At 41.2% G+C, this 16,009-nt stretch overlaps 1 protein-coding gene across 2 annotated transcripts in view; it reads left to right on the forward strand.

The window, feature by feature from the left end:
* Positions 1–1,383: 1,383 nt before the first annotated feature.
* The window catches only part of ARPC1A (actin related protein 2/3 complex subunit 1A), a gene marked incomplete at its 5' end in the record, with an annotated part of 32,509 nt that continues 17,883 nt past the window's right edge, over positions 1,384–16,009 (forward strand). For both annotated transcript variants that reach the window (XM_053694616.1, XM_053694617.1), the window contains 1 exon segment: positions 1,384–1,459. In XM_053694616.1, coding sequence (XP_053550591.1) covers positions 1,384–1,459 — 76 coding nt within the window.

Consider the following 16,009-nt stretch of genomic DNA (forward strand, 5'->3'; position numbering starts at 1 on the left):
CTGACACTACTATACAGAATATGTACAGATACTGATATAAATATACAGTATACACTAATTGTCATATAACTGCATGTAATAGACACTACTATACAGAATATGTACAGATACTGATATAAATATACAGTATACACTAATTGTCATATAACTGCATGTAATAGACACTACTATACAGAATATGTACAGATACTGATATAAATATACAGTATACACTAATTGTCATATAACTGCATGTAATAGACACTACTATACAGAATATGTACAGATACTGATATAAATATACAGTATACACTAATTGTCATATAACTGCATGTAATAGACACTACTATACAGAATATGTACAGATACTGATATAAATATACAGTATACACTAATTGTCATATAACTGCATGTAATAGACACTACTATACAGAATATGTACAGATACTGATATAAATATACAGTATACACTAATTGTCATATAACTGCATGTAATAGACACTACTATACAGAATATGTACAGATACTGATATAAATATACAGTATACACTAATTGTCATATAACTGCATGTAATAGACACTACTATACAGAATATGTACAGATACTGATATAAATATACAGTATACACTAATTGTCATATAACTGCATGTAATAGACACTACTATACAGCATATGTACAGATACTGATATGAAAATCCAGTATAAAACGGCTTAAAAACTTTCTTAGAAACTCCCAGTTTAGCTCTGTTGAAAAGATTAGCTGGAACACCCACTGAAAATGGTTCTATAGCAAAAAAAAGCAGTCACTCTCCCCATCCTCAAACAGAAGCAAGCTGGAGTAGGTTGACATCATTATACTTCTAAAACTTTGGACTTGGTTAGGTGTCTGAACATCAGTGCAATGTTATTTAAAAATAAGCACAACTGTACATTTTAGAAAAAAAACCTCCTGTATAGGCTGCTATTATTATTATTATTATTATTATTATTATTATTATTATTATTATTCTTTATTTATAAAGCGCCAACAGATTCCGCAGCGCTGCCCATGGGTACAAGGATAACAGTACAATGGAGAAACAATACAATAAAAGAAAACATTTTGCAGACAAATACAGGGGGAATTGAGGGCCCTATTCCCGTGGGAACTTACAATCTAGAGATTTAAATAGATCTACAAAACATTTATACAAAGAACAATCTAGTGTATAATGTTCCTTTTAATTTTCTGTTTTTGATAATACTATTATATAGATTACTCTTATAAGCAAGGACGTTTATGAATCATTCTCGTGCTGTGCCATATCATGTTCCCATGAATCTAACGTTTGTGTTCACACGCTCACCTTGTTGCTGCAGTTTACACAAGTGCTATACGCTATCACGGCTTTGTCTTCTTCTAGTGTCTCACAGCTGAAGACAGAGTTCCTGCCCTTACTGAGCGTCATCTTTGTGTCAGAGAACAGCTTGGTAGCCGCAGTAAGTTTTCTTTATGTTCCAGCCAAATGCTGCTGGTGTATATGCAACTCTCTCCTCTATATCACTTGGATTAGACACTGCTCAGAGCTCTAAATAAAAGCTTAGTACTGTATGCGGATCTGCAGTTATACAGTGAATGTCACTGAGAGTAAGTTCTGCCTTCATGTTTAAAAGGCGTTTACCCATAGGGGGATTTGGGAGAGTGGCAGAAACTCTGCATTGTAAGCATTAACATCTAAATACAACATTGTTAAACTGAGGGCAGATTAATCTGTGTGTGTCTGTTTATATTATGTATATTTATGCACGCATGCATTTACAGTAATGTTATACCGCTGTGAATAAAAATGATAGGAGAGTAGATCTGACAGTTTCATTTTTACCTACACTCCTTCTTTGCTGTGTGCATTAATGTATGGAGTGATTGTAAAGTTTAATGATTAAGTGCCCGGTAACTAAAAATAATCTTACAAACGGGCACTTTCGTTCATTAAACTTTACAAAGGCATTTATTTGTAAAAATACCTTTGCTATATGATAAACATAACCAGATCCTCTGCCCGCAGCTCCTGCTTTCATTAGTATATCGATGGCGATCTGGCCTTCCTCCAATCATTGCGTGCTCCACGAGCTGGGCGCCAAAGGGGGCACACAACGTTTGGATGAAGCCGGATTTGTCATCGATCTGAGATGATGTAAGTTGTCTTGTCATTACTCCCCCAAATCATTTTTTTTTTTCGAAAACACATTTTACCTTGTGAGCTGTTTATCGCAGGTTTGGCATGTGAAGGACAGACTCATACATTATACTTGACAGATTGTTTGTTTGATTTCTCTGCATGCCGGCGAGTTTTTGCTCATCAGGTTTTTAGTCAGAAACAAGCCCTGTGCTAATGCTTTTTGTACAAACTATTTCCTGTACTGTGAGCAAATAATTAAATATATGCTGCATTTTATCTTGTGTACAAGTGATCTAATAAATCTTCCAATTCTAGGAACAAATGCTGAATATTGTATGTACTTTACAGAATCACCTATGGGGGTCACGGAACTAAACAATCTGATATCTTGCTTTCTTTTACAAGATATGACGAGTCCACGGATTTCATCCTTACTTATGGGATATCGCCTCCTGGTCAGCAGGAGGAGGCAAAGAGCTCCACAGCAGAGCTGTATATATAGCCCCTCCCTTCCCTCCCTCTCAGTCATTCTGTTTTCCTGCGTTAGTGAAAGGAGAGAGGTAAAGTGAGGTGTTAGTACACATCGGCACCATTTAAAAATAAAAAACTCTTGATTGAAGAATCTAAACTATTTTTCTAGAGGAGCAGTTTCTGGAAGTTATGATTATGGGAACTGGTGAGGTTTTACCCTGCATTGTGCCTCCCATCATTATACTGCTCTTCAGTATTGGTCTTAGAGAGAATTAACTAAGGCCTATCTGTCTTCATAGGACCTCAGGAGGGAGAAGAGAACTCTTGACACTGTTAATTTCTCATGTTGTTCCTCAACATGAAGGTAAGTGCAGTCTTTTCTTTCTGGGGCTCTGCAGCTTATCTCAGAAGTGACTGTGCTATAACCTTGTTTTCTATCAGCTTAAAGGCTTCATTTGGGCAGTATACAGATTCTCACTAATGCTAAGAGATTGAGAACTGTCATATTGTTTTATCTGTGGCACTATGCAGATTCTCACTAATACAGGGTCTGAGAACCGTCATATTGCTTATGTTTCCCAGACATTCTAGTGTGACTCAGACAGGTTAAGGACTAGAAGCGCTGGGGGATGGTGGTGACACAAAATGTTTGGGCAACTTTTTATTCAGAGTTGGATTGAATATATAGGCTGACGCTGGGAGGAGTATAGGAGTATGCAGTTTTTGTTTTGCTTTATTATGACTCCAAAACATGGCGGCTCTGTTTGTAGCTCTCCGTAACTTTTTTACGCCCACGATGGGCGGGTTGGTGTTAGCGCGCTTTCGCGCAGTTGTTTCTTCTACTGGGTTCCGACAGCAGCATTTTCTTCACGGCTCCTAGTGAGCTTGTTGAAATATAGTGCAAGCGGTCGTGGTGCACCGGGCGAGAAGTCTCGATACAGGTAGAGGTAGGAGCCGCAGCAGAGCTGCGGCAGGGTGACTAAAATTTTCTCTTTTAAAAATGTGTTATTTTTCCCCTTAAAGCTATATGACAAAGGGAGTACATAAGATTAATTAAGGAGGTTGTTTTTTTCGGTCCATCTGCCTATATGGACATTTTTTACAGAGACCGTTTTTTCTTTTAAAGACACATTACCTACTCTGTGCTAGAAAATTTTTGTAACGACCAAATTTGCTTGTTTTTCTGTGTATCATGGAGGACATTGAACAAAGCACATGTCCTATGTGTCTAAATGCCATTGTGGAACCCCCTGTTACCCTATGTGACACTTGTTTAGAGAGGGCCTTACAGTGCATAGAGAAAATATTTTCTAATACAGATATGCCTGGTGATTGCTCTCAGACCAATGAGACTCAGGGTATGCCGCTAGTTTCTCCCCAAGCGTCACAGCCTTTTAACGCCCACGCAAACTACGCCATGTTCCTCAAAGGCATCTACTTCATTCACCTTGCAGGATATGGCTGCAGTTATGTCATCCACCCTCACAGAAGTCTTGTCTAAGTTGCCAGTGTTACAGGGCAAACGTAGCAAAACTGAGACCCATGTGGTACCTTCAACTTCTGACACCTTGATGACTATCTCCGATGTACCCTCACAGGGATCTGAGTTGGGGGGTAGGGAACTTCTGTCTGAGGGGGAACTCCTCGACTCGGGGAGTGCGTTACCTCAAACTGATTTGGACGTCATGTCCTCTAGATTTAAGCTGGAACACCTCCGCTTGTTACTTCGGGAGGTTTTAGCGACTCTGGATGATTGTGACTCTATAGTGGTACCACCAGAGAAATTGTGTAAGATGGACAAATATTTAGAGGTGTCCCTGCTTATTCGGATGTGTTTCCAGTACCTAAGAGAATTTCGGAAATTATTTCGCGGGAATGGGAAAGACAGAGTATCCCGTTCTCGCCCTCTCCTATTATTAAGGAAATGTATCCTATAGCTGACACTGTTCGGGATTCTTGGCAAACAGTCCCTAAGGTGGAGGGAGCTATATCTACCCTGGCTAAACGTACAACTATTCCTATTGAGGACAGTTGTTCTTTCAAAGATCCTATGGATAAAAAATTGGAGGGTCTTTTTATTCACCAGGGTTTTCTATCACAAACGACGTTGTGCATTGTACCAGTTACAACTGCGGCCGCTTTTTGGTTTGACGCCTTAGAGGAGTCTCTTAAGACTGAGACTCCTTTAGAGGAAATTCTAAACATTATTAAGGCCCTTAAGCTGGGTAACTCTTTTATTACAGATGCCGCTTTTCAAATCGCTAGGTTGGCGGCTAAAAATGCAGGATTTGCCATTCTAGCGCGTAGAGCTTTATGGTTAAAATCTTGGTCTGCCGATGTATCCTCTAAATCGAAACTTTTGACTATTCCTTTCAAAGGAAAGACCCTATTCGGGCCTGAATTGAAAGAGATCATTTCTGACATTACGGGAGGTAAGGGTCACCTCCTCCCTCAGGATAAGACATCTAAACAAAGGCGACAGAGTAATTTTCGTTCCTTTCGAAATTTCAAGGGAATCCTTTCTTCCTCTTCCACTAAACAGGAAGGGAACTTGGCACAAGCCAAACCCGTCTGGAGACCCAATCAGGCTTGGAACAAGGGTAAACAACCCAAGAAGCCCGCTGCTGCTCCCAAGACAGCATGAAGGGGCGGCCCCCGATTCGGGACCGGATCTAGTAGGGGGCAGACTTTTTCTCTTTTTGTCCAAGCTTGGACAAGAGACGTTCAGGATCCCTGGACACTAGAGATCGTATCCCAGGGGTATCAACTGGAGTTCAAAAATTCCCTCCCAAGGGGAAGGTTTCTTCTTTCACGATTGTCTGTAGACCAGACAAAAAGAGAGGCGTTCTTACGTTGTGTAAAAGACTTCTCCACTATGGGAGTAATTTGTCCCATTCCAATACAGGAACAGGGGCAGGGCTTTTACTCAAATCTTTTCGTGGTTCCCAAAAAAGAGGGAATGTTCAGACCCATTTTAGACCTCAAGAGTCTAAACAAGTTTCTCAGAGTCCCATCCTTCAAGATGGAGACGATTCGAACAATTCTTCCTTCCTTTGATCCAGGAAGGTCAATATATGACTACCGTGGACTTAAAGGATGCATATCTTCACATTCCTATCCACAGAGATCATCACCAGTTTCTAAGGTTTGCCTTCCTGGACAAACACTTTCAGTTCGTGGCTCTTCCTTTTGGTTTGGCCACTGCACCCAGGATCTTCATGAAGGTTCTAGGATCTTTGCTAGCGGTTCTCAGACGGAGGGGCATTGCAGTGGCGCCTTATCTGGACGATATTCTAATACAGGCGTCTTACCAACTGACAAGGTCTCACATGGTTCTGTCCTTCCTAAGGACTCATGGGTGGAAGGTGAATCTAGAAAAGAGTTCACTAATTCCACAGACAAGAGTTCCTTTCCTGTGAACTCTAATAGATTCCATATCCATGAAAATCTTCTTGATGGAAGTCAGAAGGTTAAAGATTCTGAATACATGCCGAACCCTTCAGTCCAATCCTCGGCCATCAGGGGCTCAGTGCACGGAGGTAATTGGATTGATGGTGGCGGCAATGGACATCATTCCGTTTGCTCGTTTTCATCTCAGACCTCCACAACTGAGCATGCTCAGGCAGTGGACTGGAGATTATGCAGATTTGTCTCCTCAGATAGATCTGGATCAGGAGACAAGAGACTCTCTTCTTTGGTGGTTGTCGCTGGATCATCTGTCCCAAGGGACGTGCTTCCGCAGACCTTCATGGGTGATAGTGACAACAGACGCCAGTCTACTAGGATGGAAACAAGGAAGGTGTCCACAGCTCTCCAATAGTAGAAATAATCTTTATTAGGACATATAAATTAGCAAAATCTAATTTATATGTCCTAATAAAGATTATTTCTACTATTGGAGAGCTGTGGACACCTTCCTTGTTTTGAATTACTACTTGGTGAAGGGGCAGTTCACCTGTCTTCACGGGCACTCCTCCTTTGGTGCTGTTCTACACTTGTTTGTTGAAGTCTACTAGGATGGGGTGCAGTCTGGAATTCTCTGAAGGCTCAGGGAGTGTGGACTCGAGCAGAGTCTCTACTTCCCATCAACATTCTGGAGTTGAGAGCAATATTCAATGCGCTTCAAGCTTGGCCTCAGTTGGCTTCGGCCAAATTCATCCTATTTCAGTCGGACATCACGACTGTGGTTTACATCAGGGAGGAACAAGGAGTTCCTTAGCGATGACAGAAGTATCCAAGATAATTCAGTGGGCGGAGGTTCACTCTTGTTATCTGTCAGCAATCTACATCCCAGGAGTGGACGTAGAAGCCAGGAGGCTTCCATTGAGGCAGGACCTTCTCATTCAGGACCCTTCTATCTTCCAAATCTAATTTCTCTACAGCTGACTGCTTGGAGATAGAAAGCTTAATTTTATCTAAGCATGGTTTTTCTGATGCTGTTATTGATACCTTGATTCAGGCACGTAAACCTGTTACTAGAAAGATTTACCATAAGATGTGGAGTAAATATCTTAATTGGTACGAATCCAAGGGTTACTCATGGAGTAAGGTTCGAATTCCCAGGATTTTATCTTATCTCCAAGAAGGATTGGAGAAAGGGTTGTCAGCAAGTTCCTTAAAGGGACAGATTTCTGCTTTGTCTATTTTGCTACACATTCGTCTGGCAGATGTTCCAGATGTTCAATCTTTTTGTCAGGCTCTGACTAGAATCGGGCCTGTGTTTAGACCAATTGCTCCTCCTTGGAGTTTGAATTTAGTTCTTAATGTTCTTCAAGGGGTTCCGTTTGAACCCATGCATTCCATAGATATTAATTTATTATCTTGGAAAGTTTTATTTTTGGTTGCTATTTCTTCTGCTCGCAGAGTTTCTGAGCTTTCGGCTTTACAATGTGATTCTCCTTATCTTATTTTCCATGCTGATAAGGTGGTTTTACGTACCAAACCTGGTTTTCTTCCTAAGGTTGTTTCTAACAAGAATATTAATCAGGAAATTGTAGTTCCTTCCTTGTGTCCTAACCCTTCTAAGAAGGAACGTCTGTTACATAATTTAGACGTAGTCCGTGCCTTGAAGTTCTACTTGCAGGTGACTAAAGAATTTCGGCAAACATCTTCATTATTTGTTGTGTTTGCTGGGAAACGTAGGGGTCAGAAAGCTTCGGCTACATCTCTTTCTTTTTGGCTGAAGAGTATCATCCATGTTGCGAATTACGGCTCATTCTACTAGGGCTGTGGCTTCCTCATGGGCATTTAAAAATGATTCTTCTGTTGAACAGATTTGCAAGGCTGCAACTTGGTTGTCTCTTCATACTTTTTCCAAATTTTCCAAATTTGATACTTTTGCTTCATCTGAGTCTGTTTTTGGGAGAAAGGTTCTTCAAGCAGTGGTGCCTTTAGGTTCCTGTTTTGTCCCTCCCTTTCATCCTTGGCCTATAGCTTTGGTATTGTATCCCATAAGTAAGGATGAAATCCGTGGACTCGTCATATCTTGTAAAAGAAAAGGACATTTATGCTTACCTGATACATTTATTTATTTTACGATATGACGAGTCCACGACCCACCCTGTTATTTAAGACAGGTGTTTATTTTTTGTTAAACTTCAGTCACCTCTGCTCCTTGGCCTTTCCTTTCTCTTCCTAACTTCGGTCGAATGACTGGAGGGAAGGGAGGGGCTATATATACAGCTCTGCTGTGGAGCTCTTTGCCTCCTCCTGCTGACCAGGAGGCGATATCCCATAAGTAAGGATGAAATCCGTGGACTTGTCATATCGTAAAAGAAATAAATTTATCAGGTAAGCATACATTTCCTTTTTGTTATAAAATAGCCAGTTACACTAGACACGTGTGACGCTGCATGAGAGACAATCATTAGCTAATATAAGAACTTGTTTAGTGTGTAAGGTATATGTCATTAGTTGTGGGGATAGTCTTTAAGTGAAGTCAATCCTAGCATTTCTGAAACGCTAGGATTGACTATTGAAATAAATAAAGGGGACTTTCATTCCTTAAGTATAAGATACTTCATGTAGATCGCCGCTCTGAGCTGCTGAGGAATCCCACGGCAGATCGATATTTCTTCTGTTATGTGTGATCAGTCCACGGGTCATCATTACTTCTGGGATATAACTCCTCCCCAACAGGAAATGCAAGAGGATTCACCCAGCAGAGCTGCATATAGCTCCTCCCCCCTACGTCAGTCCTAGTCATTCTCTTGCACCCAACGACTAGATAGGATGTGTGAGAGGACTATGGTGATTATACTTAGTTTTTATGACTTCAATCAAAAGTTTGTTATTTTACAATAGCACCGGAGCGTGTTATTACTTCTCTGGCAGAGTTTGAGGAAGAATCTACCAGAGTTTTTTTACTATGATTTTAACCGGAGTAGTTAAGATCATATTGCTGTTCTCGGCCATCTGAGGGAGGTAAAAGCTTCAGATCAGGGGACAGCGGGCAGATGAATCTGCATTGAGGTATGTAGCAGTTTTTATTTTCTGAATGGAATTGATGAGAAAATCCTGCCATACCGTTATAATGACATGTATGTATACACTTCAGTATTCTGGGGATGGTATTTCACCGGAACTACTCTGTTAAAGGTCACTAATCCTTTTAATAAGTATTTATCATGTTAAACGTTTTTGCTGGAATGTAGAATCGTTTACATTTCTGAGGTACTGAGTGAATAAATATTTGGGCATTATTTTCCACTTGGCAGTTGTTTGGTTTTAATTGTGACAGTTTCGTTTCTCTTCACTGCTGTGTGTGAGGGGGGGGCCGTTTTTGGCGCTCTTTGCTACGCATCAAAAAAATTCCAGTCAGTTACTCTTATATTTCCTGCATGATCCGGTTCATCTCTGACAGATCTCAGGGGTCTTCAAACTTCTTTGGAGGGAGGTAGATTCTCTCAGCAGAGCTGTGAGAATTTTATATTGACTGTGAATAAAAACGTTGCTCTGTAATTTTTATGTCAAATTTAATTATTGTTATTTTTCTAATGGGAACAAACCTTTGCTAAAAGTTGTGTTGTTTTAAAGTTTGATGCTATAACTGTTTTTTCAGTTCATTATTTCAACTGTCATTTAATCATTTAATCGTTTAGTACCTCTTTGAGGCACAGTACGTTTTTGCTAAAAAAGATTATAACCAAGTTGCAAGTTTATTGCTAGTGTGTTAAACATGTCTGACTCAGAGGAAGATATCTGTGTCATTTGTTCCAATGCCAAGGTGGAGCCCAATAGAAATTTATGTACTAACTGTATTGATGCTACTTTAAATAAAAGTCAATCTGTACAATTTGAACAAATTTCACCAAACAGCGAGGGGAGAGTTATGCCGACTAACTCACCTCACGCGGCAGTACCTGCATCTCCCGCCCGGGAGGTGCGTGATATTATGGCGCCTAGTACATCTGGGCGGCCATTACAGATAACATTACAAGATATGGCTACTGTTATGACTGAAGTTTTGTCTAAATTACCAGAACTAAGAGGCAAGCGTGATCACTCTGGGGTGAGAACAGAGTGCGCTGACAATACTAGGGCCATGTCTGATACTGCGTCACAGCTTGCAGAGCATGAGGACGGAGAGCTTCATTCTGTAGGTGACGGTTCTGATCCAAACAGATTGGATTCAGATATTTCAAATTTTAAATTTAAATTGGAGAACCTCCGTGTATTACTAGGGGAGGTCTTAGCAGCTCTCAATGATTGTAACACCGTTGCAATACCAGAGAAACTGTGTAGGTTGGATAAATACTTTGCGGTACCGGCGAGTACTGACGTTTTTCCTATACCTAAGAGACTAACTGAAATTGTTACTAAGGAGTGGGATAGACCCGGTGTGCCGTTCTCACCCCCTCCAATATTTAGAAAGATGTTTCCAATAGACACCACCACTCGGGACTTATGGCAAACGGTCCCTAAGGTGGAGGGAGCAGTTTCTACTTTAGCTAAGCGTACCACTATCCCGGTGGAGGATAGCTGTGCTTTTTCAGATCCAATGGATAAAAAATTAGAGGGTTACCTTAAGAAAATGTTTGTTCAACAAGGTTTTATATTGCAACCCCTTGCATGTATCGCGCCGATTACGGCTGCGGCAGCATTTTGGATTGAGTCTCTGGAAGAGAACCTTAGTTCATCTACGCTAGACGACATTACGGACAGGCTTAGAGTCCTTAAACTAGCTAATTCATTCATTTCGGAGGCCGTAGTACATTTAACCAAACTTACGGCTAAGAACTCAGGATTCGCCATACAGGCACGTAGGGCGCTGTGGCTAAAATCCTGGTCAGCTGATGTTACTTCTAAGTCCAAATTACTTAATATACCTTTCAAGGGGCAGTCTTTATTTGGGCCCGGTTTGAAAGAAATTATCGCTGACATTACAGGAGGTAAGGGCCACGCCCTACCTCAAGACAAAGCCAAAGCCAAGGCTAGACAGTCTAATTTTCGTCCCTTTCGGAATTTCAAAACAGGAGCAGCATCAACCTCCACTGCACCAAAACAGGAGGGAGCTGTTGCTCGTTACAGGCAAGGCTGGAAGCCTAACCAGTCCTGGAACAAGAGCAAGCAGGCCAGGAAACCTGCTGCTGCCCCAAAGACAGCATGAACCGAGAGCCCCCGATCCGGGACCGGATCTAGTGGGGGGCAGACTTTCTCTCTTCGCCCAGGCCTGGGCAAGAGATGTTCAGGATCCCTGGGCGCTAGAGATCATATCTCAGGGATACCTTCTAGACTTCAAATTATCTCCCCCAAGAGGGAGATTTCATCTGTCAAGGTTGTCAACAAACCAGATAAAGAAAGAAGCGTTTCTACGCTGTGTACAAGATCTGTTATTAATGGGAGTGATCCATCCGGTTCCGCGGTCGGAACAAGGACAAGGGTTCTACTCAAACCTGTTTGTGGTTCCCAAAAAAGAGGGAACTTTCAGGCCAATCTTAGATTTAAAGATTCTAAACAAATTCCTAAGAGTTCCATCGTTCAAAATGGAAACTATTCGGACAATCTTACCCATGATCCAAAAGGGTCAGTACATGACCACAGTGGATTTAAAAGATGCTTACCTTCACATACCGATTCACAAAGATCATCACCGGTATCTAAGGTTTGCCTTCTTAGACAGGCACTACCAGTTTGTAGCTCTTCCATTCGGATTGGCTACGGCTCCAAGAATCTTCACAAAGGTTCTGGGTGCCCTTCTGGCGGTACTAAGACCGCGAGGGATTTCGGTAGCTCCGTACCTAGACGACATTCTAATACAAGCTTCAAGCTTTCAAACTGCCAAGTCTCATACAGAGTTAGTTCTGGCATTTCTAAGGTCGCATGGATGGAAAGTGAACGAAAAGAAGAGTTCTCTTTTTCCTCTCACAAGAGTTCCATTCTTGGGGACTCTTATAGATTCTGTAGAAATGAAGATTTACCTGACAGAAGACAGGTTAACAAAGCTTCAAAATGCATGCCGTGTCCTTCATTCCATTCAACACCCGTCAGTAGCTCAATGCATGGAGGTGATCGGCTTAATGGTAGCGGCAATGGACATAGTACCTTTTGCACGCCTACACCTCAGACCGCTGCAATTGTGCATGCTAAGTCAGTGGAATGGGGATTACTCAGATTTGTCCCCTACTCTGAATCTGAATCAAGAGACCAGAAATTCTCTTCTATGGTGGCTTTATCGGCCACACCTGTCCAGGGGGATGCCATTCAGCAGACCAGACTGGACAATTGTAACAACAGACGCCAGCCTACTAGGTTGGGGCGCTGTCTGGAATTCTCTGAAGGCTCAGGGACTATGGAATCAGGAGGAGAGTCTCCTTCCAATAAACATCCTGGAATTGAGAGCAGTTCTCAATGCCCTTCTGGCTTGGCCCCAATTAACAACTCGGGGGTTCATCAGGTTTCAGTCGGACAACATCACGACTGTAGCTTACATCAACCATCAGGGAGGGACAAGAAGCTCCCTAGCAATGATGGAAGTATCAAAGATAATTCGCTGGGCAGAGTCTCACTCTTGCCACCTGTCAGCAATCCACATCCCGGGAGTGGAGAACTGGGAGGCGGATTTCTTGAGTCGCCAGACTTTTCATCCGGGGGAGTGGGAACTTCATCCAGAGGTCTTTGCCCAAATACTTCGACGTTGGGGCAAACCAGAGATAGATCTCATGGCGTCTCGCCAGAACGCCAAACTTCCTCTCTACGGGTCCAGATCCAGGGATCCGGGAGCGGTTCTGATAGATGCTTTGACAGCACCTTGGAACTTCGGGATGGCTTATGTGTTTCCACCCTTCCCGCTGCTTCCTCGATTGATTGCCAAAATCAAACAGGAGAAAGCATCAGTGATTCTAATAGCGCCTGCATGGCCACGCAGGACTTGGTATGCAGATCTAGTGGACATGTCATCCTGTCCGCCTTGGTCTCTACCTCTAAGACAGGACCTTCTGATACAGGGTCCATTCAAACATCAAAATCTAACTTCTCTGAAGCTGACTGCTTGGAAATTGAACGCTTGATTTTATCAAAACGTGGTTTTTCTGAGTCGGTTATTGATACCCTGATACAGGCTAGGAAGCCTGTTACCAGAAGGATTTACCATAAAATATGGCGTAAATACCTATACTGGTGCGAATCCAAAGGTTACTCCTGGAGTAAGGTTAGGATCGCTAGGATATTGTCCTTTCTACAAGAAGGTTTAGAAAAGGGTTTATCAGCTAGTTCATTAAAGGGACAGATCTCAGCTCTGTCCATCTTGTTACACAGGCGTCTGTCAGAAAATCCAGACGTCCAGGCCTTTTGTCAGGCTTTAGCTAGGATCAAGCCTGTGTTTAAAGCTGTTGCTCCGCCATGGAGTTTAAACTTAGTTCTTAACGTTTTACAGGGTGTTCCGTTTGAACCCCTTCATTCCATTGATATAAAATTGTTATCTTGGAAAGTTCTGTTTTTAATGGCTATTTCCTCGGCTCGAAGAGTCTCTGAGTTATCAGCCTTACATTGTGATTCTCCTTATCTGATTTTTCACTCAGACAAGGTAGTTCTGCGTACTAAACCTGGGTTCTTACCTAAGGTAGTCACTAACAGGAATATCAATCAAGAGATTGTTGTTCCATCCTTGTGTCCAAATCCTTCTTCAAAGAAGGAACGTCTTCTACACAATCTGGATGTAGTTCGTGCCCTCAAGTTCTACTTGCAGGCAACTAAAGATTTTCGCCAAACTTCTTCCCTGTTTGTCGTTTATTCTGGACAGAGGAGAGGTCAAAAAGCTTCTGCTACCTCTCTCTCTTTTTGGCTTCGTAGCATAATACGTTTAGCCTATGAGACTGCTGGACAGCAGCCTCCTGAAAGAATTACAGCTCACTCCACTAGAGCTGTGGCTTCCACTTGGGCCTTTAAGAATGAGGCCTCTGTTGAACAGATTTGCAAGGCTGCAACTTGGTCTTCGCTTCATACTTTTTCCAAATTTTACAAATTTGACACTTTTGCTTCTTCGGAGGCTATTTTTGGGAGAAAGGTTCTTCAGGCAGTGGTTCCTTCTGTATAATGAGCCTGCCTATCCCTCCCGTCATCCGTGTACTTTTGCTTTGGTATTGGTATCCCAGAAGTAATGATGACCTGTGGACTGATCACACATAACAGAAGAAAACATAATTTATGCTTACCTGATAAATTCCTTTCTTCTGTTGTGTGATCAGTCCACGGCCCGCCCTGTTTTAAGGCAGGTAAATATCTTTTAAATTATACTCCAGTCACCACTTCACCCTTGGTTACTCCTTTCTCGTTGATTCTTGGTCGAATGACTGGGACTGACGTAGGGGGGAGGAGCTATATGCAGCTCTGCTGGGTGAATCCTCTTGCATTTCCTGTTGGGGAGGAGTTATATCCCAGAAGTAATGATGACCCGTGGACTGATCACACAACAGAAGAAAGGAATTTATCAGGTAAGCATAAATTATGTTTTTCCTTGAGAGGGGACATTTTCACCTCTAATAGCTGTGGTAAATCTGGCTTGGTGCCCTTGGGAGTCAGATTTACTGCACGGCTATTTGCTAAGAGGTGAAAACGTCCCCTCTTGCTGTGGGCTTTGTTAGCGGCTAAGAGCGGTGATCACTTGAAACAAATAAAGGAGCTTTGTACATTTAGTATCTTATACTTCATGAATGAAAGTCCCCTTTATTTGTTTCCATAGTCACAAACGCTAGGGATGACTTTCACTTTAAGCTCAGCATTATCGCTATATATGTTCTGTTTAGATGTTTTATATTTGTATTTAAGGAGCTTCATGTTCCTTTTAATGAATTGTGTTGGCATTTTTCACATTAAATAGAACCATGAGTTTGAGAGGTTTGCATGTGTAAGTTTAGTGCCATTCAATCGGATAAAACATACAATTTTAAACAACTTTCTAATGCACTACTTATATCATTTTCTTTGTTTTATCCTTTGTTGAAAAGCAGGAAGGTAAGTTCTAGAGCTACAACAACTAATCGGCATAATCGATTATGAAAATAGCTGTCAACGAATCTCATAATCAATTAGTTTGTCTGTGCACAGCACCAGCTGCTTTACTCCGATAAACTCCTGCACATGGTATTGTGTTTTATGGTTATGCCCTTAGCCTAAAGGACGTCTACAGACCTTTACTTTTCACTTTTTTAGGACAGTATAAGTTTATTTTTAAGTTTACAACTACTCCTGGCTTATGTGCAACCCAGAAATAAAAAAGGAGTCATAATTTGGATTGTTTATATAAAATCAGGTGATTTGGGACTATGCTTTGCATGATATAGTGCCGTGGTTGTTATTTACACCTAGCCCTAGATTGATGGCATTTGTTATATGAATTGATGTCACTATTACCTGTTTGCACAATTTTTTAGCAGATTGCTTGATTGCAGATAAATGTGTAAGGCTGTGTCCTTTTACAGATATATATATATATATATATATATATATATATATATATATATATATATATATATATATATATATATATATATATATATATATATATATATATATATATAATATTCTTTAGCTCTTTTGCCTTTTTTTCTAATTTTAATTAATTGGAATATGTACAAAATTCAACCACTGTAAGTATATATCTGTTATTTTTAGAGTGGACTAGATATTTTCCCCCAAAACCTTATAGATGGTTATTTACCACTGCATATAGATATTCAAGATATGTTGAAATGAAATCCAGGCTTACTTTGTTGAGAGGCCCCTTGCATTGGTGGAAAACTAACAAAGATAAATAGCACACCTTGGTGAAATTGGCAAAACCCTACTTATGCATCGCAGGCACCTCAACACCATCTAAGTGCCTCTTCTCTGCTGCAGGCAAAATAGCTGCAAAAAAAGATCAGCCAGGAGCATGTGAACATGTTGACATTTTTCATTTCAA

Source organism: Bombina bombina, chromosome 11 (genome assembly GCF_027579735.1).
Source record: "Bombina bombina isolate aBomBom1 chromosome 11, aBomBom1.pri, whole genome shotgun sequence".
Lineage (NCBI taxonomy): Eukaryota > Metazoa > Chordata > Amphibia > Anura > Bombinatoridae > Bombina > Bombina bombina.